Source organism: Vicugna pacos, chromosome 15 (genome assembly GCF_048564905.1).
Source record: "Vicugna pacos chromosome 15, VicPac4, whole genome shotgun sequence".
Classification (NCBI taxonomy): domain Eukaryota; kingdom Metazoa; phylum Chordata; class Mammalia; order Artiodactyla; family Camelidae; genus Vicugna; species Vicugna pacos.
This window is the reverse complement of record NC_133001.1, coordinates 54,728,717-54,755,834: the sequence shown is the minus strand read 5'-3', so window position 1 is coordinate 54,755,834 and position 27,118 is coordinate 54,728,717. Positions and strand designations below refer to the sequence as shown.

At 38.4% G+C, this 27,118-nt stretch overlaps 1 protein-coding gene across 1 annotated transcript in view; it reads right to left on the bottom strand.

Moving 5' to 3' along the window:
* The window catches only part of NOL10 (nucleolar protein 10), an 85,557-nt gene that overhangs the window by 9,044 nt on the left and 49,395 nt on the right, over nt 1–27,118 (bottom strand). The window contains exons 14-19 of the mRNA XM_006197109.4: nt 17,656–17,782; nt 14,007–14,086; nt 13,708–13,806; nt 12,597–12,686; nt 6,126–6,299; nt 5,619–5,866 (exon numbers count right to left, since the gene is read on the bottom strand). Coding sequence (XP_006197171.1) covers nt 5,619–5,866; nt 6,126–6,299; nt 12,597–12,686; nt 13,708–13,806; nt 14,007–14,086; nt 17,656–17,782 — 818 coding nt within the window. The remainder of the gene's footprint in view (nt 1–5,618; nt 5,867–6,125; nt 6,300–12,596; nt 12,687–13,707; nt 13,807–14,006; nt 14,087–17,655; nt 17,783–27,118) is intronic.

Genomic DNA, 27,118 nt, shown 5'->3' with positions numbered 1-27,118 from the left:
CCATCTTAGGAAGTATTTATGCAGCCATAAGGGGACCTCCATGCACTTACAAAGAAAAATTTTCAAAATTTACTGTTCAATGAAAAGAGCAAGTGAATCAGCAACATCATCAGTATGATCTGTTCACACCAAAGACAGGAGAGCTACAACTGTACAGGTGAGTGGGCGCATACGCGAGGGTGACCGAATTCTAAAAGGACACCCAAAGTGGTTACCTTGGGGTGGGGGGGGAGTGTGGGCTGGGAGACTCTCACCCTTCATCTTGTGTTCTTGAGCATTACAACAATGACATGCTTGCATATGATAATGATAAGATGCTTGTATATTACAATGATATGCTTGTATATTACTTGAGTAATAAAAGATTCTTGTCTTTTAAAGCGTGGGTTTGGAATTAAACTGCTTTCAAAAAATTAGACTTTAAAAATGCTTGTATTAAATCAAGGCTGCATTCCTTCAGTTCTTATCCACTATCAGTGAGGAAAATTAGCTGAAGAGTAAAAACTGGCCATCATTGTTTAATTCAGAGTGGATAATGTTGCAGACATGGTAAGTGGCTCACCAAGAGCTACTAAAGTACCCGGTGAAGAAGCTGTGAGTTCCTCAAAGGCAGAAAGTGGCTCAGAAATCTTTGAATTTCCAGGACCTACCACAGGGTAGGCGCTTCAAAGAATGTTTTCATGAACTGAACTGAAAGGGCCACCCAGCAGGCAGTATTTATTACCCAAGAAGAGGGGATCTCCTCAGCTACTGATTTAGAAAGTTATTCCAAGGTCTCTTTCTCCAGGGTTTTCCAACAGATTATCTCCAACACTTTCATCATGCATTGCAGACCACTGCTGCCCCACATAGCAGGAGAGGCTCATGTGCCCAGATTCCTGACTGAAGCCAGCAAGCGTGAACTTCCCAGTCTTTCTATCTATAACTGTAATTATTCCCACCCATCCTGACTTCTTTCCCTTGTCTCTGAAGAGCTCTTTAACGGGTGCTCCTGACCCTGTTCACTCCCGATCACTCACTCAGTTCAGTTCTGCCCATTCAGTCCAATTTCTCATTTCTTCCCTCTCCCCTTTCCTTCTGTGGTTACTTTCTCTCTAGATATACTAACAAGTCATATCTCTCAAGCCTAAAAAGCCTTTCTTACCAAGTTATGGCTTTGATTCCTTTCACTGCCTAATGTCTCAAAAGAACCATCTTGACTAATTATTCACAGTATGTTTTTACATCTCTCATTCATCAATCCACTGCAGTGAGACATAGGGCTGAAGGACTGAGACATGAATCCCAACAAGACCATCTTCCTACGGCCTTGCTCAGCTTCCATTCTGCGGGCCCCCCTGCTCCATCTGACAATGGTGTCACACTTCTCTCTCTGACATTCTCTTGGCTCTTTCCAGTTTTCCTACTAACTTTTGGGCAACTCCTTAATAATGTTAACTGCCCATCTTCTCCTTCACCGGCGCCCGACATCAGAATTCTATTGCTACTGGTATTGGTATATTCTTGACACCTCTACAATATGTATTACTTTGCGTGCATTTGCACATTTTTAGAGAGGTGTATGGTTTTCATCACACACTCAAAAATATTTGTTGTTAACCAAGGACTCTACTCTTAGCCCTCATCTCCCTCAGCACACTTATAGGAAGCCTTTTTAACACAGTGGTTTCAGTCCCACAAGGACGTTGGTATCTTTCTTAAATCAGTATATCCGGGCCACCTCTTACATTTCCATTTGTCTACTGAACATTACCAGGAAAACATTTGGTCCTGTAGACTTAATGTGCTGAACACCCAGCTCAATACTTTTAGCTTTAAACTTGTTTTTTATTCTGTATTCTTTATCTCAACATTGCTAGACATTTCAACCTCACCTCTGACCATTCATTTCTCCATTAATATTAAATGAGTAACCAGACAATGTTGTAGTGTGTCTCATCTTAGACTTCTTATGAATAACTTGGTTCTAAGTCTGTCTGCCCTTCTCCGCCCAGCAGTTCAGGCTTTCATCACTTCCCACTGGAACTAGTTTGTTAACTGGTCTCATGTGCCCAGTTTCTCCCTGCATCTTCTAAAACTGAGGTATTTTAATAACAGTTTCTGGAAAATAGGGGCTTTTTATATCTGTATGTTTTTATTTTTACTTTCTACAACCAACAAATACTGCTTTTATTGTGTAAGTATTTACATAATTGGGGGGGAGACAGAATAGACTTGATCATGTTGATCTTAGCTCACGACCCTTCCCTGGCTAGCCAGGGCCTGGCTCTGGGACCAATGCGCCTTTCGGGCTCACCTTCTGCTCTGGCCACCTCCTCCATGCTCTCGAGCTCTTCCCTCAACTTTCACACAGCACTCCTCCATCCATGCCGCTCCCTCTGCCTTGAAGAACATCTCTCCCACCCTGCTTTCAGTGCTCGTCTTTTTTCTTTCAAAAGACCCGGCTGAATATGATCTCTTACAAAGACTTCCCTAGATGTCTAAAAATCCACTCCTGTCTTTCTTAGACACGTCCCCACACCTCTAACTGGCTCACAGAGCATCAACCAGGGCGGCAAGGCCACGGCACGGTAGCTGGCTTTTCCTTTCCATCCCCTGGGCCTAGAACAGCACTCTGTTCACACAAAGAACTCAATGGATGTTTGATTGATGAATGGGTGGGTGGAGAGGCTGACAGGTGGATGAATAAACTCACGAATCAAGCACTGTAAGGCATATAAAAATGTGCTGACAGACATGTGTATTTATCTAAAGCCATGTTACTATGCCAAGCAAAGAAGAGAACTTTGGGATTCATTCTTCACTTTTCCCTTCATAGAAAAATAGTTAGGATTCATTCTTCACTTTTCCCTTCATAGAAAAATAGTTTTGAGGCTGGGCAAGTTCAAGGGTACTTTTAAACATAATACACCCGATTCTGATGTGCTTTATTGATTGCCTTGTAGTGACTTGCAGAAAAAACATAAGGAGTCACTTTAACTGTCTGAAGGATAATGGTTCAATATTCATTAAATAATATTAAAATATTGCAAGGTTCAGGATTTGCCAAAATAATCCATCAATACTAGAATTCAATAAGCAGTTTGTGCCAGAATGCCAGCAAACTGCAGGCTATTCATACCAAAGGGTTATTACTTTAAGCGGTAGGATTTTTCTTCTAAGTTCATGTAAGTATCATCACTCAGATAACTCATCTTCTCAAAAAAATTGCTTAACTTAGTAAGAATGTGTAATTGCAGTGTGTTAACTTAGCTATTATTTATTCATTACATACTAAATTTTCAACCCTTTTGTGTTTTACATTAATATCCTACTACAACCCACAGCAAAACAAGAATGTTCGTGAGTTAATTCATGCCTCTCACCCCCAAATCATGACTTTCTGTTACCATGGTTACACTGAAAACTGCTGCTCCCAGGTTTCCCTGGTCAGTGGGTTGGGGGTAAATAAGTTCTTTTTCAGCAGATCGTGAAATGGTAACTTCCAGACTTGCCTGACATGTAGCCAAGGCACAGAAGATTCACACTTTAGTAAGGATTTATCGAGTGTCTACCCAGGTCTAGGGACTAATTCAGGAACTAGGGATAAAGTAAATAGCGCAAGACAAAGCCTGTAGATAATCTAATAAAAAAAATTGCACTCCACAGAATCGGAATACTGGAAACAAGCAGTCTTTTCGCTGCTTCTGAGTAGGACTCCAAATAAAAATCTAAGAACAACAGCTACATAAAAAGTGAGGTTGCACACACTGCTGCTGGGAATGTAAAATGCAGAAGCCTCCTTGGAAAACAGTTTGGCAGTTTCTCAGAAAGTCAGACATAAAGTTACCGTGTGTAGCCAGGAGACAGGAAAACATATGTCAATGCAAACATTTACACACAAATGTCCACAGCAACACTATTCACGATAGCCAGAAAGTGCAAACAACCCAAATATCCATAAACTGATAAATGAATGAATACAATATATACAATACAATACGCCCTGAAATATTACTTGGCAATAAAAACGAATGAAGTACTGACATATGCTACAACATGGATGAACACTAAAGACGCTGTGCTAAGTAAAAGCAGTCAGACAAAACGCTACCTATTGTATGATTCCATTTACATGAAATGTCAGAATAGGCAAATGTATAGAGACAGAGAATGGATTAGTGGTTGCTTGGGGATGGGAGGTGGGGGTAAATGGGAGTAAATGCTAATGGGGTAAGGAATTTTGTTTGTGGATAAGGAAAATGTTCTAAAACTGATAGTGGTGATGGTTGCACAAAACTCTGTGAATATACTAAAAACCAATAAATTGCACACTTTAACTAGGTGAATTGTATGTTACATAAATTATATTTCAAGAAAGGTGTTATAAAAAAGAGTGAGGCTGGTAGGTAAAAAAAATTTCTTCAGAAGATACTAGATTCTTTGCATCTTTTGTGAGTCAGAATCAGAACTTCTAGATGATCCTAGATCTAAGGTGAAGGATTCACTCAACATTTGGTGTCCCAGATTTGCTAAAACTGGCAAAATAAAGATGAATAAGCATATCTCTTTCCAGAAACAATTCAGCCCATCCATCGAAGTTCCCCCCCTCGGACACTTCCTCTGTCTGAAAAACCACATTTTTCTAAATGGGGAGCTGGGAGCTCAAAAAGCATAGGTACAGAACTAGCACCGGCTGACCTAACACCTCATCTGCCTGCCCGCCTCTTCCTCCTCCATCTTCCTGGGCTCCCTAGGCCTCCAGGCTCTTCTTTCAAGATCATCTACTCTATTCCCATTCAGATCTTCCGTATCAATACTCAGCCTAGAAACTCTCAAAGCGGAGACTTACACGACTTAGAGCTTACACACATTTTGGACCTGAGTACCTAGCTTGTTCCTAACTTAGACACCTGACAGGTATAACTGTCCAAATAATATTGTTTTTAAAGTTGATTTTTTTTATTGTGGTAAAGTATGTATAACATAAAACATCATTTTAACCATTTTTAAGTGACTAGTTCAGCAGACACTCACTGTTGTGCAGCCATTACCACCACCCATTTCTAGAATGTTCTCATCATTCCAAATTGACACTCGTACCTCCTTAAGTGATGGCTCACCCCTCCAACCCCTGGCAACCACCATTCTACTTTCTGCCTCTCTGTATCTGACTATTCCAGAAAACCACTTTTTCTGATCTCTCAATGTATCTACAAAAGGCTTAGAATTTCTAGCAAAATTTCCAAGTGATCTTTTTAATAATCGTGTAAACTAAGATGAGCGTAAACGTAACTGAAATTCTAATTTTTAAAAACAACTTTTTGTTAAAGAAGTGATTATCTCTTAATTACGACTATAATTTAAGAGTGTGGCTTCTGCAGGATAAAAATGCTCTAATGTGTGTATTTACCAATACTCAGGGGGCCAGACCCCGTTATCTTATGTATGTAACCACACCTCAAAACGCTGTTAAAAATAATCACAATAGAGACAAGCGTATTTCCCCTCAGGCCTTGTGGTCCTTCCCTCACATTTACTCCCAAGATCCAAATGCCACCCTGAGGGCAAGGTGCCGGGCGAGGAAAAGGAAAGCTGGGCCACCACCTGGAGCCACCACTGAGGGCAGCATTACTTACTTCATTAGCTTCTGCTTTGTGGCAGAATCTTTGAAGCTTCTGAATTCTTCGCCTGCTTTGATCTCATAAAACTGGGGCTTGAGGACCGTCTGCTGGTCCTCCTTGAGTCGTTCCTGACGCTTCACTTTTTCCTCCTGTTGGAGAAGTCGGCGCTGTTTCCTGACCTCTTCAACCCAGTCCTTTTCATCATCTGAACTCTCAGAACTTTCTGCATCACTTGGTTTTCCTTCCGGTTCTTCCTCCTCTTCCTGAAAATAAAAATAGTAAGAAGCAGCTCCTTTCCCCAACCAAAAACACTGATCCATTATTTTCTTTTAAATAGCATTAGCCCATTAGAGCATGTGACATTGCATGCATCAGGAAAAAAATGTCTTTAATTAAATAAGATACATTCCTAAGCTAAAGGTCAAACAAATTCCAGTTCAAGTTAACTCAAAGACTCTTCTAACTTAGACAGAAAACTTTAAACAAACAGGAGCATATTCTAAATGATATAGAGAACATTACTTTTTCACGAAGTTCCTGTTGCTCTAAGAGTCTTAGCTTCTTCTTCCTTTTTTCACTAATTTTGGAAACAAGTGGATTCAAAAGCCTAAATTCTTCACTCTCTTCATCTACTTGGAAGTCAGGGTTCTCGAACATAACTTTAAATCGATCATCAGAGAGAATATTAGGAAGGCTCTGTAAGACAAAGAATGCAAAATTTAAAGTTAATATCAATAAAATCTGACCAGAAAGATGGCTTAAAAACAGTTCATTCAATAATAAGTTAAGAAGCTGCATAAGGCATAATTTACATAAATTATTACAAAATTTTTTAGAACCAGTTTCCAGAACTTTCTAATTCCTTATCTCTTACCCACAAACAAATTCTATTAATCTATTTCACGAAAATACGTATTACTTGGCCATTACACATAATGAACTAAGAATGAGACTTTTGGGCTAACTTTAAGCCTAATAGAGTAGAAAGAATTTTCTTCAATTAAAATTTTTTGATGCAAAACATTTTTCAAGGAAAGTTATGTGTTTGAAACATGGCTTTTTAAACATAGCTATTGTACTGAACGAAAATTACTGAATCTTTTGACTGCATATTCAAAAACTGGGAGAGGAACTACACATTGATAGTAAGTCAAGAATTAACACGGTGGGGAGCTGGTGGTGTAAGTTTACTGCCTCCAATTGAGTTATTTGGAAACATAAGGGATATTTCCTTCCCTTATTGGATAGCCTCATCCATTTTTTTTCTCTCTAGGCCATTTAATTTTGGGTGATTAGGATGTGCTAATGTAGGTTTACCGATTGTAACAAATGTCCCCTCTGCTAGGGGAATATTCAGTAGTGGGGGGAGATTACGCAGGTGTGGGGACAGAGGGTATATGGGAAATCTCTTACCTTCCCCTCAATTTTGCTATGAACCTAAAACTATTCTAAAAAATTTAAGTCTTAAAAAAAATCCAGTGATTGAGAAAAGTTAACAGGGAAAAAAAAGAAGTTATGTTCCGTTTAAGACTGGTTAGGTCTATGGCACAAGGAGACTGACATCAGGATTCTGACAGACACCATTAGGTGCCTGCAACGAGACACCGGGTCTCAGGAGAGAAGGCAGGGGCTACAATGGATAAATTCTGGAGTTATCTGTAAGTACAGGATAGGTGATATTGCTGAAGACCCAAATATTTTCAAATGAACAGCTATTAGAATCTAGGTTAAAAGAAATACATATACAAAACCCAAGGGAAATCTTTTCTTTTTCATCTTACTGTACTTATTAAATAACCATATTTAATAAACAACAGAGAAACATGTTAAGAAAGAATATGTTGCTAGTATTTTTTTCCCCCTTAATTTAAAACAAATAAATTGCACTGCCTAAAGACAAGTATGCCTTGGATGAACAAATATAAAATAAAAACTTCTAACCTAGCTGTAAAAATATTTCCCCCAGAGATTTTTCCTAGTCTGTTTGTTTTCACAGCTGTCTTTAAAAAAAAAAAGGCAGGATGAGATGTAAGTAGCAATGTTCTACAGCAGTTTACAAGTGTCTGGTTCGTCACCTGCCCTGTACATACACATGTACAGATGCTAAACACTTGCCATTAAAATTTGGAAAACATCTTAAAAGTATTGCTCATACCACAGCCCTGCTTCAAAGAAGTATATTATGATACCTATGAAATTAAGGCAATGCAGACTTCTGAGTAAAGATGGTGGTCTGAACACAAGCATCTCCTTCTAATCTCCACTAAAACCCCATGAAAACAATAGAAAGGGGACTTAAAAAAAGACAACACAAACCCTTAAGGATGAGAAGGATATGAAACGGACCCACCCACTTGAACCGCAGGCTTCTCTGGAGGGGAGGAGGTGGCCAGTGGGGGCCGCAAGGCAAGAAGGGAAGCATCCAGACACGAGGGGCTGAGATGCCACCTCACCCCACACCCCAAGCCCTCCTGATGATAGTTCTCAGCCCTCAGAACCCTGGCAGCCAAGCCGTCACTCTCGAAGCAGGAGGATCTGGCCAGGCAAGAGAAAAACTGAAGAGATCCTGCCATTTGGCACCTCCCCAGGTAAACAGCTCGGCCAGGTCGGCACACAGGGACTGATGAGCCCTGTCTCCACCTCAGAGCTTCCACTCAAGATTATGACTATGGATCATAGCAGCGAAAAACTACTTAAAACATTTTTTTTCCAAGAAAATGTCCCAGCACTGAAGAACCGAAGTCCCTGGAGCAAAAGGGCCTGCCGGGAGGCCAGCACTGCGGGCCGGGTCTCTGGATGGAAGACGGCCCCCAGCATGGCACAGAGCCAGCGCCGGGGACTTCCTCAGACTCTTCCTCCTTCTGGCCTGACTCGTGTATCCTGGAGGAGAAAATCCTAAGGAACTTCCTGAGGAAAAGTAGCATGTCGGGGTAATGTGTCGCTGCGGCTGCTGAGAACGTGCGTGCTTGCAAATCTCTTCACTATACCCTACAATGAATGCTTGTCTGGGCTGGAAACAATATTCCTTCAGAAAACTGAAAGTCCTTTATAATCTGTGTCTCACATGGGCGTGAGGTGGAGTGAATTGCCAGGATGCTGGCTGAGAACCAGGATTTGAAGATGACGGTTCTGGAATGGAGCTGGCAGGAAGATGTCAAAGAGACTTCTTGAAGAAAGTAAAATTAATCTGACAACTGATCTTCATATAACTATCCTGAGATGAGATTTAGACAACTGGTAAAGAATTGAGAGTTAACTAGTGATAATTACACAGAAAGCTAACAAAAAGTCAACTACTCAGTGCAGGAAGACTAAGGCTGCGCAGGAAATATGACTCCAACTCAGGTGGTAAGGAGTATTTGCATACTTGTAACCAAATAAATGCTGAATACTGCCTTACCCAAAATCACAAGATAATTTTACTAGAAGGGAAGGTTATCGAAAAGCAGTGCCTAACATTTAAAAAGTCAAAAAGCACCATTATGGGCAATAGTAAGAGACAAGAGTTCTACACCAAAATAATCAGCTGGAAAGGCAAAAGTGTCAGGAGATGTGAAAATAGGAGATGGAGGAGAGGAGGTTACAGAGAAGGACAGAGGGATAGCTGACAAACAAAAACATTATCTTTAATTGGTACTAAAAGGCCTTAAAAATAATATTTTGGATGTTAAAACCGATCTAATCTGACCCAGCATCTGTGCATGATTACACGTTTCCCTAGCGAGATGAATAATGACTTGTATACAAACTGCTCATGGTACAGAATAATCCCTGAGGCTGTTAAGACATCTATCCTGGGTCCCCAGGCCACAGAACCCACTCGGCCTGCAGATGGGACATGACAATGCCTGGCTCAGCTGCTGCAGAATCCCAGGAAAGTCCGTTCATAAAAGACTTCAAAGCAACAGTGAAAATTTGGTAGAAAAGGCCAACAGGCAAGAAATGGCACTTGTAAAAAGAAGTGGTTCAAACCACTACTCGGACCCTTACAAGTCAAATGGGTCACCATTTGCATGCCTCTGCTTCTGCACCCTGAGAGCTCAATACGTATTTGCTGAGAGAGTAAGTGAATCAATTAGAATTATTATCACCAAATGTCTAAGTTGGGATATGGTCCAGATACTGCTTCTTGACATTATGCAGTGAGTCATTTGCCACTGTAGGTCCAACATCATCAACTCAATGGTAAACATCTTATTAGAATCTAATTCTGTTGTCAGTGGTAGCAATATCTGGGAACATATTTCACTGTCTGCCTCCATGAAATTTCATTTGGAGCCAAAGTAGATCATAACTGCACCATAGAGACTTTCAAATCAGGAGTTATCAGAGCTATTAAAGCTCTCGAGGGTTTGAAGAGCTGAGTTCAAAGGCAAGACTAATGAACTGCTGATGGACTTAACAATTCTTTCAAGTATTCTTCACAATTATAATGAAGGATTCTTTCCTTAATTCATGAATGGTTTTTAAGGTCATTTTAATTAGATAAAACTGTTAAACAACAAATCATACAAACTGTCTAGTAACAGCATCAGATTTTTTGATGACTATATTTAAGTATTTCTGGAAAGAAACTGAGCTCTGATAAAGGGGTCTGATTTGGGTCATCAAGCCTCTAAAAAGCAAACCAGGAGCACGTTTTACAAACATGACTTTCTAGCAGGATTCTATAGTTTACACAGCCACAAACACCATGCTTCCAGCTTCCAACAGCTGAGGGGAAACGACTGCTGGACAGGGGGAGATGAGGGTTTCTAGGGCTCCTCCTTCTTGCACTTGCAGCAGAAGCAGTGCACGTCTGACGGTTCCTTAGCGGATGACCCTATTAATGTTCTGACCAAAACTGTTTAAAAGGCATAGACAACCATGATTTTCCCTTTGACTCTGCAGATCACTGAGCACGGTTTCAGCTCTCGTGGTTGTTTTCACCATCCTGCACCACCGTGCAGCACGGACAGCCAGTGGTCTACATCTCTGGCCACCCTTAACCTCAACAGAAGTCTGTGAAACAAAGGGGGGATGGTGAGGAAAGGGGGCTTTCCCCACATCTTCATAATCATGTAAGATCTTTTAAAAAGGCTCCTGAAGTGTGTATACCATGCAGCATACACAATCAAAATTAAATTTTAATTTAAGTGTCCTACTCTCTGTAATATTAAATGTAATAAAGACTCATAAGCATAAAACACAGACAGGCCTGAGTACATTTGCAGCCTAAATCAGCTCCTCTCTCTTCCTCCTGAAGCTGGAAGGCATGATCCAAAGATCACTTTCATTACACTTGCAGAATGACATTACGAAGCTGAAAGGTTACCTCCCTAATCCTCCTCAGGCTAGGCTAACGAGAAAATTAATGTGAATACTCTGAGGAGAAACTCACGGTACCTGGAAGCACTTACATTTTAAACATTTTAAGGAAAAAAATATATATATACATTTAGTATATACATAAACACATTGATGTAAATTAGAAGGTGCACAGCCATAGCACATAGATATGTAAATTTATATAACAGGCTTAAGTAATTGTCTCAATACTGTCATACTATTCATGTAATGAAAATGGAAACATAAAAGCCATCTATATATTTATTCGTGTATTTACATAAGGAAGGCTTCTACAAGAGTTAAACAATACATTAAGAAGACATAACAGAGCATGATAAGAAGATTGCAAAAGGCTGAGGAAGCAGAGGATGACACAGGGAGCAGGAAGTGTGAACCCACTGAGAAAGCTCAGCACCAAGAATGCCTCTCCCTGCTCCTATCCTGGCATCTTAACAGACGAAAACGCTATGACCCAGTGAAGCTGAGGGTTGCCCACGATGACATAACGAGTTAGTAAGGGGGCCAGACACAAGACCCTTCAGCTGCAGTCCCCTGCCGTGGTAGGGGAGACTGGTACAAAAATAAACACACGAAGAGCTCACTTATCTCCCATTCACTTACCTGGGTAAAAACTAGAGAGAGAACAGAGAAAGCCTAAGCAAGCACACAAAGCCTCCCGGGAGCGCCACACCGCTGGCCCAGGTACCAGGTTGGGCCATGTACCCGGGCAGGTCCGGCAGGCTCTCAGGAGAGAGCTGATCTCTGCAGCTCAATCCAGAGAGGAGCCCAGCCTGGCCATCTGTCTGCCTGATCCAAGCAGCACTGGGGAGGAATGAGGAAGCCCTCACGTATTTGGGAAAATTAGAAAAATCTCCTCCTGTCTTGACAACATCAGCGTCACCTTTATGGAGGTTATGACCAATCCTGGTCTATTCCACAGCAGTAAAGGAGGACAGACAGTGGTCATTTGTAAGAGTGCACATTCCCGATCGTCCCAGGTCTAAACGAAAACTAGTCACTTCCAAAGTTATAAACAAACTACTTTGACAATAAGTAATAAGCAATCTAAATATTTAACAGAAAAAAAACAATTTAAAATACATCCACAAGACAGAATATGAAGCTCTCAAAAATATTTATAAGAATTTTTAATAAAATGGGAAGCCACTTGTGTTATTTTATAGAACTAGGATAAATACTTTACATATACAATATGATACAATAGTATCCTGCTATCAGAGTTTATAATTTTAAGAGAAATAAGGCAGGAAGGATGGGAAGGAATCTGAGAAAGAAAAAAATTACACATACACATATATATCTGAATCACTCTGCTGTACACCAGAAAATAACACAACATTGTAAATCAACTATACTTTAATAAAAATAAATGAATAAAAACAAACCAGAAAAAGACAGGAAGGAAATTCACTAACATATTAATGATGCCTTTCCCTGGCAGAATTGTATGAGTGACTATATTCTTTTTTATTTTACAAACTTCCCATACTGAGCATATACTATCTTACAAGCAAGAAAAAAAAAGAGAAAGAAAGAAAGAAAGAAAACTAAATGCATTTTAAACTGAAAAGAAAAAAGATACAAGTTATTATCCAAAAAATATGAAGAAACGATCAACATTTTCTCTGGCTTATAAAATCTTACCTTAATTTTCTTTCTCCATGTAGATTTTTGCTTCTCCTCCTCTTCCTCAATTAATTTAAGTGCCAGCTCTTTGTTCACTTTTGGCAATTTCTAGTAGAGAAAAAAAAAAAGCTGTACTGAAACACCTGTAATTCAACTTTAAAGGTTAAAGTGAAGAGCAGGAACAAAAGTCCTCCAAGTCCCAGTCTACCCTGGCCAACACATACACATTCACCACTTTTAAAAACTTAACAAATAATCTGGAAAAAGGAAAAACCTGTCACTAGTCTCTTGTACTGAAAGCATGAGTGTGTGTGTATGTGTTTTAACCAATGCTCAGTTAGAAGTGACTGTATTTCTTGGTAGTTAATCTTAATCAAGACTGGAAGCGGGAGAAGGAGATGGGTCTGCCCTTTCCTGTCGGCGTGCTGCTGGGCTGATGTCCCACGTCAACAGTTCTCTGCCTCGGTGACAACAGGTGGCCCCAGCAGAGGGGGAGCCCAGTCTGAGGTTTCCCACTTGCCCAGGAACAGCCTCCTTCCACCTGGAGGACCCCACTGCCAGCTGTTCGTCCTCCTCAGAGTCTGGACTCTGCTCAGCAGGCTGCCTCCTTCCGGCTGCCCCGGCCGCTGCCTCTCTTATCAATACCTCAGTGTCTCCGCCCTTTCAGTCTCTAATACCTGGCAACAATTCTTTACATTAAATTCCTCTATTAATAGAACTAGTGTGGTCTGACTCTTGTCTGGACCCTGACATAGTCTAATGACCTCTTCCCATGATCCAAGCAGCTAGCCTAAGATGTGAGCAAGTATCAGTAAGAAATGGGATTAGCAGAGCCACAAAACTCCAAAATCTAAACTTATTTGAAAACAGCATCAGATTTTCTTTGTAGAGCTGACTGTATCAGTTCACCTGGTATTATTTTCGACAATGACATTAGCACAGAGTCCACAATGATACAACTGTAGAGTATCCACCTTCACAACAAAATAAAATATCAAAAGTATTAATAAAAGATGTAAACTAAGGATGGAGAAACTAAGAAATGGACGGCAGCTTTCTTTGAATAATAAACAAAATGAAAACAAAGTGCTCTCTTCTCTAGTAAATTCGACGATGAGTCAAGATTTACCTTTAATTGGACTCTCTGTGCACGTGTTTCTTCTATCTTCTGTCGAATCTTATCTTTCCTATATTCTTCATAAGCAAATGGATTTACCATCAATTTCACCTTTACAAAGTGAAAAAAATTAAAAATAAGGGAATTGTATTTAGCAGCATGTTTCATATACACCATGAATATTAAGCCAAAGAATAGACAGATTTCTTATTACAAATCTTAGGTATGTTTTACTGAAATGCAAGCAAGTAGAAAAGAAATGGCTATAGACTGCTCCTGAGTCACCTAAACGACTGCAGTTCTGTATTTACCTTGTGATAGAGTCTTATGTCCATGAAAAATCCATGCATATATGCCCGGAGAAAAGGTGATCCGATGAGATGTGTGAGCCCTGGGAAAAGTTAATCAGGAGAGGGCAGGCCCTTGTGAAATCTTGATTAAAATTCAACAATTTTTCATGGACAATTTGACTATAATTTCACTTCTGAGTAAAAATTTAAGGATTAGAATTATTAATCTTCATAACTGTGAAGAAAATTTTAACCTACTTCAACAATATCATCTTTACTTATTTTTAATATCAACACTAAGCATAAAAATAATGGAAGTGTCTTTATGAACTATGACAGACTGGTTAAAAAAAAAAGGTGGGGAGCTCCCTATAATACCAGTGGTTCTCAAGATTTTTGGATTCCACAAACCAGTTCAATTTTAAAAATAATACTGGATCAACGCTGAGTTGTCAACTTTCATACTGCCAAGGAGGAACAGTGATGGCAGTGAGGGAAGACCACTGTGATCACCCGTAATTTCCAGAACCAAAGAACACTGTCACAACAACGGTGTAGAAAGGGCATGTTTTTTCTCAAGAAAGAACAGTTAGCAAGTCTGTATCAAAATAAATACTATATACACACATACTTCATTGTGGATGAATGAAAAATTCACTGCTAATCAGCGTTTGGGAACCAGGTTTTAAACAATACCTTTCATAGGGTGTCCAAGATTTAGCAGATTTCATTCACAATTAGTGGTGGTCATATCACATAAGAAAGCTCTGCTTATGTCAGAAAGTATAAATTGCAAATATTTACAAAGAGAAAGGTTATAAGAATATTCAACTTCAAAATAAGACCACCTGTGATATACTCACATGAACAGCAGCTTTAGTTGGTATAACACTAAGTGACTATGTTTCCAAGGAAAAAATTACCCTGTGATTCCCAAATTTTTTAAATAAACATCCCTCCAGACCTAAAAATCATGTACTAGGCAAAAATCACAAAGATGCACAGAACAGTATACATTATAGAACAATATCAAAAGGCAAAAATTACGATAATCTCAAAAAGTAATTACAAGACTTGGTCAGAAAAATACTTTCTTAGAATTTGTTAGGTTAATAAAAGTACAGGGTTTTGGGGAAGGGTATAGCTCAAGTGGTAGAGTGCATGCTCAGCATGCACAAGATCCTGGGTTCAATCCCCAGTACTTCCTCTAAAAATCAATAAATAAATAAACCTAATTAATCCCCCCCTCCCCAAAAAATAAAAAAATTTTTAAGAGAAAAATTAATAAGTAAAACTACAGGGTTTGGATTTTCAAAGTAGAAACTTAAAGCCGGGGTTGGGAGGTGGGGGCGGGGGAGCTGAACCTTAACGAAATGTCCAAATGCACAGCGATCTGCGTTTAGGTGCCTGCACAGGTATTTATAATTTGTGTTTCCTCTATCAAGTATATAAAACTTATTTTCATGGCCAGAATTATTCCAAGTTAGGTCATAAATAAAAACCAGCAGATTTTCACGTTAAAAATTTTAAACAGAGAATCTGACAGGTAGCTTTTCTCATCATTGGCTGCACAGAACACTAAGACATCTTTGAGGAGGCAGAGGCTCTATGATCAATTAAGTCTGGGAAACGTTTCATACTTTCCTCTCCTCCCAGAGGTTTATAGTGTCGGGTGACAGTGAAGGCTCAAAGAAGTCCATAAGAAACTGATTTAACTTTGCTTAACATAGCATTTCTCAAACTTATTTGCCACAAATCTCTTAAAATAATAGGTAACATCCATGTATTACGTGTAGGTACTGTGCTAAGTACTTCTCAGGCATTATCTGATTCATTCTCCAGGCAACCCTATGGGTAAGAACTATTATTATTGCCATTTTATATATGAGGAAACCAAGGCATAATGAGCTTAAGAAACCTGGCCAAGGCATACAGATACAGTGGGAGAGGACGGATGCGAACCCAGGTCAGCCTCTCTCTGACACCCATGACATCAGCCACGGTGCTACCCATCCAGCACTTCTTACAGAAGCAGCAGTCCACGAAACCATGCTATAGGGTCTGCTAAAGGGCACAGCTGGGGAAAGTCAGAACTTGCAAGTACTCAATGCTATAATCGTAAGAAATAAGGGAAATTATTTGGCCTAATTTTTACTTTCACATAAGTTATTTAAAGGTTCTATATATGATGGTAAAATCTGTTGAAAAATAACCAATGGCTCATTTAAAATGAAAAGATATTAATTTACCTAAAAATAATTTCTAGTATAACTACTTTGTTGAATACTATATCTATTTCCATAGTTTTAAAATTAGGCAGTATGAATGTATTTTATCATTTTATATCTAAACCTTTATAACTGCCTTCCTCACCCAAAGTAAACAAAGTAAAGAGACTGAAAAAGCACCCAAAGTACACTAAACACAGTAGTTTTTAAAAATCCACAAAATAGCAATGACTTTTTATTCTCCAATTTGAGAACGTAGGTGAGTGTGACAAACCTACTGCAAAAATCACGTTGCAGATATTTAAGAAGCCACTTCAGTAGGAACACCTATTTCACTCACAAGTCGTTCTTTTAAAGGCTAAGTACAACTCTTGTCTTTTAAAACACATTAAAATTTAAAGGATTATTTTGGTGGTTAAATGGTAGAAAATAATTCTGCCTGGATTAACTGTGCTGTAAGATATAGGTTAAAGATAAAGTTTGAGAATCTCTCTATTAATCTGTTACATGATTCTATTTTTTAACCATTCAGCTGCTGCTGTACATCTATTTGTTCGAAAGACAACTAAGTTGCCTAGACTTGCGGAGAATGGCTCCTCTAAGTCTTCCCATTCTCAACAATTTGCTAAGTAGCCTTTTCCCAACGATAGAACAAGATTGGTAAAATCTATTCTCATTATCCTACAAACTAGACTAGTCAACTAAGATAAATCTGTTCTTCAGAGGGGTCACTATGGCTCAAGTTAAGAACACAGACTCTAGGTTTAAATTCTAACCTTCACATTTACGACCACTGAAGATTTTTGCAAGATACTTTAATCCTTCTGTGCCTCAATTTCCTTACCTCTAAAATGAAATCATAATAACATCCACTCCATAGCTGGAGGATTAAATGAGTTGTATGTAAAATATTCAGAATACTGCCCGGTGCACGTAAGCCCTATTTAAGTGTTGGTGGTTATTGAGAAACATTTCTTTGTCTGTATTCTTTAAACCTAGCTCAGGTTCTCTGTATTTGAGAATTCAACCTACGGGTTCTAAGTTTTGGATTAGATCTCTCAATAAGCAAACCTAGAAGGGAGCCAAAAATCATTTACTTGCAGTTTCTGAAATTTCTCAAAATCTTATTATATTCAAATAGTACTTGAAAAAAAAAATCACTGCTTCCTTGACTGATGTTTTCCCTATACATAGGTAGTAGGTTAAAAAAATTATTCCTCACATAAGATACAAAAAGCTTCAGTAAACTGAATTTATCTGAATCTTTTCTAAGCAGAGATTATAAACTTGATGATACATACTATGTTTAATATCTGATTTGTCAGAAAGAGAAGATTTGGAATATCAGACAAGTGTGACTCCATCATTTCTAATGTTCAAAACTGAAAAAAAAAAAACCAAGTAGAAATAATTTAATAAACATTTCATAATTTTTTTTTTACCTAAATTTTCAAGGTCTTTCTTGGTGACAAATTTGTAATCATCATAAACTGTGCTTTCTGGATTCTCTTCTAGTTCTTCTGTCAGGTTGTCTAAGAAGGAACACCACCTGGGAGCAGGACCTAAAACCTGCAGATTAAAAGGTTAGCAAACGTACACTCTCACCATGTCAACTAGGAGCTCGTTATTTTACAACCGAATTTCCTTAAATATAATTTTAAAACCCTGGATTCTATCACAAGTGCTGAAAAACAACTGCAATGTGCATAATCAAGTCTACAATGAAAGAGAATAAACAAAGCAGGAAGAATTTAGGCTTATAAGGGAATAAAATCTCAGGTTGGGATACAATGATATCAGTGAATATTCTTACATAAGAACTATGAAAATACAAATAATTTCAGGTACTAATAATAATATTCATCCATATTTCTATCATCTCTTTCACTCAGAACAGTACTAGCATCCCCAAAAGCATACTTGGTACACCAGATTTTTAAAGTTTGCCACTCAAGACAAACAAAGTATAAAATGTAAAATTTAAGGGTTATCAACTAACTACCTGATCATTACATTTTATCTTATATGGTCCACTTCACTTAATTCATTCAAAATTAAAATTCTGTATATAGAATTCTTCAGATTTAATCTAAAATGGGTTGCCAGGATCCATAATTAGTCCCAGTGAAAGGCTGAGGAACAAAGGGTTGAACAGAATTTATAACCATGTAATAAAATATGAATACTTCAATTTGTAATTCAATTAGTTCCATAAAATACTGTGACTGCTTTTTGCTTTTTTGCCCTTGATACAAATCTTTCCCAGCAGATGCCTTGCCCACTGAGGTCAATGCATATCCCAAAGGAAGGGACACTCAGTGGGAAAGCCACAATACTGAAATCCTCTCTCGTAGGGGAGGCATTCAGAAGCGAGAGCACTGGGCTCTTACAAAATGGAACTTCCACTGACTGCTTGCCTGTGTATTTTGATAGTAATCAATTATACAGGAAAAAAACCCCCAAAACTCGTAAGGGAAATTATTAAATCTAGCTTAACCTTTTTGGAGAAGGAAAGGTAGGCACAAGAGAGTTATAACAAAGAAACACAGACCCTAATACCCTCTTTAATCATTAAAAAGAAAAAAAGCAGATGTTAGATAGTGCCACTCTAATTTAGTTACATTATTTTGCCTGATTAGTGAAGGTGACCCCGCCACTCCCACCAAAGGCTATGGGGCTCATAAACACGAAAAACAACTCTTAATGAGCATTAAAAAGTCCCATCAAGAAGTTTCTTAATCATATAATCTATACAATTTTTAAAAACAGAAATGACCATCAAAGACAAACCTTCAAGAAATGCAAGGCATTTAAAAAAAATTCAGTGTAGACCACTTTAAAGAAATTGCTATTATCTTGAGCAATTTTAGGACAGTAGCTTGAAGTCAAAAAATACTGATATTAATTGCTCCTACATACAAAGCACTGCACTAAACCAAAGTCCCCGATCATTCTCTTCTCCCCCCAGGTGTTAAAAACCTAGCTGAGCATACGTTATGCATGCGCATACATGCTCAGGCATTTAAAGCAGTGAACTGAGATTGTGCTGAGTCCATGGGGGAGACGGGTGAGGGCTGGATGAAACAGGCTGTGCTGGGGTACCCAGTAAGTATATCTGAAAGGACTTCAGGTTGGAATGAACACATGAGCAAGCTAGGAAGACCATGGGGCATCCTCTGAGAGTCAGAGTTTAGGCACCTGCAACTACAAGGGTATCTGCTTCCTGTCAGTCATAAATCCGCAAAAGCAAAGCTCTGTCATATACTGGCATACAACCGAGGACAGCCACCTTCTCCTCTTTTAGAGAGGAGGAAAATACACTACTAGCACTTTTCTAGAATGTAAGATCCAAGATACTGTCCTCCTGGGAGGGTTTAAGCTTCATCTGTTTTAAGTGCTTAATTTCTAGTACATAGAACATTCCCTGCCAAGTAGTAGGTGTTCAATAAATGTTTCATAAATAAATCCATTCACATATAAAGCACATATGAATACATTCATGAATTTCATTGCACAAAGTATTAAGACTCAGAGGGTCCTGTTTGGTGAAAGTATTTTTTGAATTCTCTAACTGTCCTTATTCAGATAAAAACACTGAAATACCTCACCATAAAACTACTGGATATAAGAACACTTTTTGATGAAAGTCAGATTTATTTTGCCTTTTATACAAGGGAGCACTGGTTACCAGAGGGCCTCATAATAAAGTAGTTCCACCTTTAAAGCTTACATCAGTCTTAAACATGGGCTTCAAAGACAATGGATAGATTATTACACTGTGTTTACTGACTTTTCTTGGGGGGTGAGGGGTAGGAATATCATAATATCAGACCAGATCTTACTTTCACATAGACCTTTTTTATAATGTTCCACAACATCCTTTTTGATTAGTTATCTGGATTCCAACGGAATTGTTTTAAATTGCCTCTCCAGGGACAGGTCTGGTTATGGTAAACAATCTCTGCAATCAAATTCATGGCCATTAAATTTTATAGGAGGAAATATTTCCATCAAAAACAAAATTAAATCTAATGGGCTGATTTTATTAATCACGTTTCCCTACTTCCTATTCAGAGAAAAAAATATCAGAATTACCATAACAAAGTTGAAATTACTGATTTAACTGGTATTAACTGCAGGTTTTATCCACATTAGAGCTTTCCTCAAAGGTCTACCATTAAGTTGCAAAACAGTGGTCACTTAACCAATAAGGAAGGGTCAACCATGTGCACAGTTCTGATATTCCTATAAGGACCAAAACACTAACTACTGTGTAAAAATTCTTTGCTGTCTCTATTCATACATACATTCCTCTTTCAACTACTACTTAAAATATATTAATGTATTCTTACATTCAGGCTTTACAACTTGAAGACAACATGTTTTTAAACAACTGGTATACTATTACTACTACATCAAAACTTTCTAGGTTTTCTGTATTGTCATTATACTGCTATATACTATACTGCAGTAAAAACTTATCGCTTGTCTACATTTTTATGCACCATAAGAGTTTTATTTCAGAAACTTGATGAAGACTGATCTGTTTTAAACTTCTATTGTTTGTTAATGATCTTCCACTTTCTATGTATAAGAATTTCCTAAAATCACACACCCAGTAAACGTAAGGAATTGGATATCTGACTCATCAAACTGCTATCAAGGAATACTGTGAGTCCCTCAGCAACTTTAATGACAATCATATCAATCAATCTAAATGGAAATACTCCATCCTTCAAAACAGGAAAGAATCTTTATCAGCATGCTATAGGAAAGCCTTGACTCAAATGCAGCCAAGTATCTACTTGCTCTAATCCGTTTAGGCAGAAGAACCAAGTTTCAAGTACATGAAAATACATGCCACGTACCCAAGGTCATCTGCCTCTATGATTACAATCTACCTTTAAGATGCTAATTATATTTGCTTAATTTAAAAATTCAAAATTCTCATATTTTCTGGTAATGGACAAATATGACTAAGAGTGGGAAGGAAAGACAATGAATATTAAAATTCTTAGGGGGCTGATAGAGCAGGGTACCCTTGGCCCCATTCCACTTTTGAAAAACCACTATGCCACATCACAAAGTTGTGCTAAGGCAAAAATAAGTATGGAGGATTACTGGATGGATGGTTTTTAACAGATCAAGGGGGATTAAAATAACAACAAAGTACTATTAGAGACAAAGAACCAAATTGTACTAATTCAGTATAAATGCTATAATGTATCCTATTTACTTTTAATGCTACTGAATATTTCCTACTATCAAAATGAAAATCACTGATAATATAAAATGGTAATTAAATATGAAATTGTTATCTTGAGTTTTAAACTAATGATTTAAAAAACAATTTAAAAACTTTTAAAACTAAGAAAATTCTTAATTACTCCATTTGGTAGAACTGTATCAACACACAATAAGTAACTTTTTTTTCCCCACAATAACTTTGAACCAAATGGGCTTATGCATGAGAAACTCTAACTGATATATAATTATATTAGAACACACAGAAGTATATAAGATCCCAAAGCTGATTTTTAAAAAATACTCTTTTACACAATTTTCAGAATGCATTACAGCATACAGTGTGAAGTGGGTCTGAGTGAACACTGAAAAGAGAATGGTGACAGTGTAAGAGAGCATAACGTATCACGTGGGAAAAGGACTTAAGTATATTCTTGTAAGTTCAGAGAATACAACCAGACCCGCTAAATGTAAGGAGGCAGATTTTACTTCAATTTTCATTCATCACATATTTGAGTTTCACATTTATTATGTTCCAGGCACAGTATACTCTATAACATTAGGTAGCAGAATGAAACCAAATGGGAAACGTTAATTCACACACAACACTTGTGTGAAGGACTAGTGATTCTTAATTTCCTCAACTTCACTCATTCATTCCAAAACTTACTAAAAGCTAAGTGCTTACTGTCAAATATAAAGTCTAGAAAGCAATCAAGTACAACATAATGTGATTAGTGCCACAGAAGAGAAATTCTAGAATGTTTCTGGGGAGCCCTCTATCTGCTGAGGCAGGAGATCAAGATATCTTTGAAGGAGACATGTGAACTAGGCCTTGAAAAATGGTAAGGGGTTATGATTTTGTATTCAGTAAAACAACTGCCATACCAAATAGAATTTAATGTTATAGAAAATTAATATATATTTTACTCATTATTAATTATAAGGAAGATGCTTTGTTAGAAGAATTATCAATTTTACTTTTTAGTGATCTTATAGCACTATAATCCTAGAAACTCAATTTAAACATTATTTAGGTTATAATGACACCACTGAACAGATAAGCTACAATGGAGTTTAAATAAAAAATAATTTTACCACTGAGCTACCATGTAAATTATCTATTTATTTTGTTATAGAACTGTTTTCAGGACATTCTAAATGTAAAAATAAATATCAGTTTCTGGAACTAGAACAGTAATAAAAACAATGATAAGAATAGCAAAATTAACAACCGTAGTGAGGGCCCAGAGCTCACGCTCTAAGCGGTGGGGAGTTCCACCCCTTACCAGAATTTAACACTCATCTAATTTGAAATCTGTTACTCTTACCATAAGGCCTTAACTCTTTATCAGAAACTACTGAGGCAAAGAAGCATTTGAAGTTCAGGATTTTCTGCATTTTCAAAAGGCAACGCTGTACGTAGACTGTATTTATCTAAAATCTTCAGGGGAGTATGGGGCAGTGGTCCATAATCAAACATATTAATAACTCTCTGAAAATCCATACATACTCACACCAGTGATTTGGATAAATAAAGACTAGAAAGAGCCTAGTAATTACTTGTCAGGTCTGAGTCCTAATGAAGCAGGTCAGGTTTTGCCACCAATGAGTTATTTAATTAAAAAAAAATAAAATCAGGGCTTTTTGGATTTCAGAATTGCAGATCAGAGACGATGGAGGTATACTATACTGTAAATATCATTAACTACTACTATGATTAATGATAATTTTTCTAAATGGATAGCCTGCTCTCCAGAAGGAAAATGGGATTTTGCCAACTCTGCAATATATAAACTCAAACGAAAACTTTCTTTTCAAACTTTTCCTCCATTATTAGCTGAAAGGCACCACTAGCACCAGCATGTATTTTCAAATTCTGACAACTGGGGCTTAATAATAACTGATCATAAGTCTGAGACAAGGGAGACAGCTGGGTGAGCCGAGGGAGTGGCCATGAATCTACGCATGTAATTGCATTTGCAACATAATGAGCTGCCTAATTGCATATCCAGGTTTACATGCATCTACATGAGTAATTATGAGTCATCTGAAGGTACTCTACTTGTAGCGCTTTGTTCTCACACTCCTAAACATCAGATTAGCAAAAGAGCAATTTAATTTCAGCACTTTAAAATATTTATAAATTATTATCTGCCATGATTTCAATTTTGATTTAGTTTTTGAAAAGTAGTTCACGTGCTGAAATTAAATGATAATAAAATAAGGCCAAATGGGAAATAAAAGATTGTTTATGCCATTTTCTTACCATCAGCTGATTAAACCAACAGTTAATCTATGAGTACAAACAAGCATGAGATCCTGGAGTGTCTATGCGCAAAGGGTTAGGGGAGACAGGACACCCCAAGCAACACTTAACTGGCACACTACATACGTATTTTTATTTCTTCTCCCTCCCAAGCCTATTAAAATGACAATAAATCAATATAAAAGGTATTAGCCTTCAAGGACAAAAAATAACAAAAGAAGAAAATACAGTGGTGAAGGAATCTAACATGGTATAAATGCTGGTGCTAAAAGAGATGGGTAACACAGAGAGAGGGGAGTAGATTCTTCCCTTAGAGGCCTTGGGAAGACCTGGGAGGCTCCACGTATCTGGGAAGATGGGCCTGACCAGAGGGGAGATGATAGAGCCGAGGAGTACCTAATGTTTCTTCCACCACCCCTTGGGAAGCCAGAGGATAATTCTCTGGAGAAAGTGAAGGAAAGATGCTCCACGTGAGTGGGTACGCACACAGCTGACTTGAGTGGAGGTGCTGAAATCAGCACAATTAAATGGCAGCCTACACATCAAACAGGGTGACCCTAGCTTCCTTCTCAGCAACCAGAGTGCAAGGAGCCAAGCATATGTTGCTGTGCTTCCATTCCTGCCACCCTAAACCCCTAACATTCCTGGAAAGAAACTGAGGATTATCTGTAGAAAATGAAACATTCCCAAAGACAGACTTCCCGATGCTGACATATGGAAATCCTCTAATACAGGCGTGGACCTCATTTTATCACTCTTTGCAGATACTGCGTTCTTTACACACTGAAGGTGTGTGGCAAACCTGAGCTGTCAGGTGATGGTCAGTACTTTTTTTAGCAATAAAGTGTTTCTAAATTAGGGTGTATACGTTCCTTTTTAGATATGCTATTGCACTTAACAGACTGCAGTATAATGTAAACATAACTTTTATACGCACTGGGAAACCAAAAAATTCGTGTGACTCACTTTATTGCAATATTCACTTTATTATAGTAATCTGGAGCCAAACCTGTGTCATTTCCAAGGTATACCTGGAGTCATTAGCTGAAGAGTTAGCGTGAAAACTACCAGTAGGCAAGACCACCATATACAAAGAGCTTCCAATCACATTTAGTGCCTCATTCTTAAATTAAGAGTAGAATGCCAAAGATCACCATTCATTTATTTAATAAATAGTTGCTGTCCAGCATTTTTCTCTTCATTGTAGACACAGCAGTGAACAAAACAAGAATATCTACCTTTAAAGAGCTTACATTCCAGAAAGGGGAACAATAAATAAACAAAGGAAAGACAGTACAGTATGACAGACAGTGGTAAGAGCTGAGGGGAAAATAAAGCAGTGAAGGGTGATGGAGAAGACAGGAAGGGGAAGAGGGGTGGACAGGGAAGCCCATGTTGAAGTGACAAATGAATACAGACCTGGGGGAGAGAAGGGAGTAAGTCATGAGAACATCTGGCAACTGCAAAGGCCTTGAGGTCAGAACTGCTTGGCATGTTTGGGGATCATCACAAAGACCAACCCAGCATGGCTGGAACAGAGGGTGCGAGGGAGACAGTAGGGGGTTAGATCAGACAGGGCCTCGCAGGCCATTGCAGGACTTTACCTTTTCCTCTGAGTGAGATGGGAGCCATGGGAGGGGTCCAAGCAGAGGAGTGACATGATCCGACCTGTGTTTATAAGGATCCCTTCACAAACGCTGGGAGACTTTTTGGTTCCAGGAAAGCTGTCATTAGCTGACAATTAAGTCAGCCAAGCAGAGGCTTTGGTGGCCACATATAACAAAGATATCAGATTTTACAGACTTAGTCCAGGAGAGTCACTAAACAAACAGCAACAACAATAAACTTGGGGTAGGGGTGATCTGAGCTCCATAACTCCCAAATTGTATTATCTAGAACATCTAGTTTTCAACCAAACATTACAAGACATCCAAAGAAAAGCAAGGCCCATGCACAGCGGGGAAAAAGGAGTCAACAGAACCTACTTTTTGAGGACACTCAAACACTGGACTTACCAGACAAAGACTTTACATCAGCTATTACAGATATGCACAAAGAACTAAAAACAACCACCACCACCAAAAATAAAACCCAAAAAACAAACAAAAAAATCATGTCTAAAGAACTAGTAAAATGTATGAGAACAAATGCCTCATGAAACAGAATATCAATAAAGAGATAGAAATTTTAAAAAAGAACTAAATACTGTAAGTGAATTATAAATCAACCACACTTCAATTAAAAAAAAGTTCTGTGAAGGGCCACAAATGGCAAAATATCCTTTCTTATGGGTGAGTTGTATTCCATTACACATATATGCTGTATCTTCTTTATCCACTCATCTATTGATGTGCACTCAGGATGCTTCGATAATATTGGCCATTATAAATAATGATGCCGTTAATAGTGGGGTGTATATATCTTTTTGAATTAATTCTTACTTTGTGGTTGGCTTTATTCCTTTGGACTATGTAAGTTTAAAAAACTAAAGCTCTAAACATTCTTAGAAATAATGAACAGTACATATACGTACATTTTTAAAATACGTGCAGTATATTGTATATGTGTATTTACATGCAATATATTGCATATGTGCAAACTGTAAATAAATTCTACCTAATAAAACTGAAAAATGAAAAAAAATTCTGGAGGTGGAAAATACAGTAATTGAAATAAAAAATTCACTAGAGAGGCTCAATAGATATATATAAATTGGCAGAAGAAAGAATCAGCAAATTTGAGATGGATTTCCAGGCAAGATGGTGGAACAGTAGGACCACTAGCTCGCCTCTCCTCGCAACTACAGCAAAACCACAACTGACTGCTGAACAGTCACCAGGAAAAGAGACTGGAGCCTGGCAAAAAAGATCTGCTTCAGCTGGAAACAGAGAGGGAACCACAGAAGGAAGGTAGGAGTGGTGTGCTCACAATATAGTCAGGCCCCATACCCCCTGGGTGGGTGACCCACAAGCTGAAGAACAATTAAATCATAGAGGCCTTCCTACAGGAGTGAGAGCACTGAACCCCATGTCAGGCTCCCTGACCCAGGATTCGGCAGTGGGAGGAGGTAACCACAGGACATCTGGTTTTGAAGGCCAGTGGGGCTTCACCTCAAGAGCCGTATAGGACTAGGGGAGACAGAGACTTCATTTGCTTGGGAAGTGTGCACCGGATCTCATGTGCACCATGTCCAAGGACAGAGGCAGTGATTTCGTAGGAACCTGGGCCAGACCTGCCTGCTCATTTTGGAAGTTCTCCTGGGGAGACAGGGGACTGCTGCGGCTCACCCAGGGGACATAACAGTTGGTGGAGGACATTCTGGGAGTGTTTATCTGCATGAGATTTCCTGGAGGCTGACATCTTGGTTGGATCATTATGACCAAGACCCAACC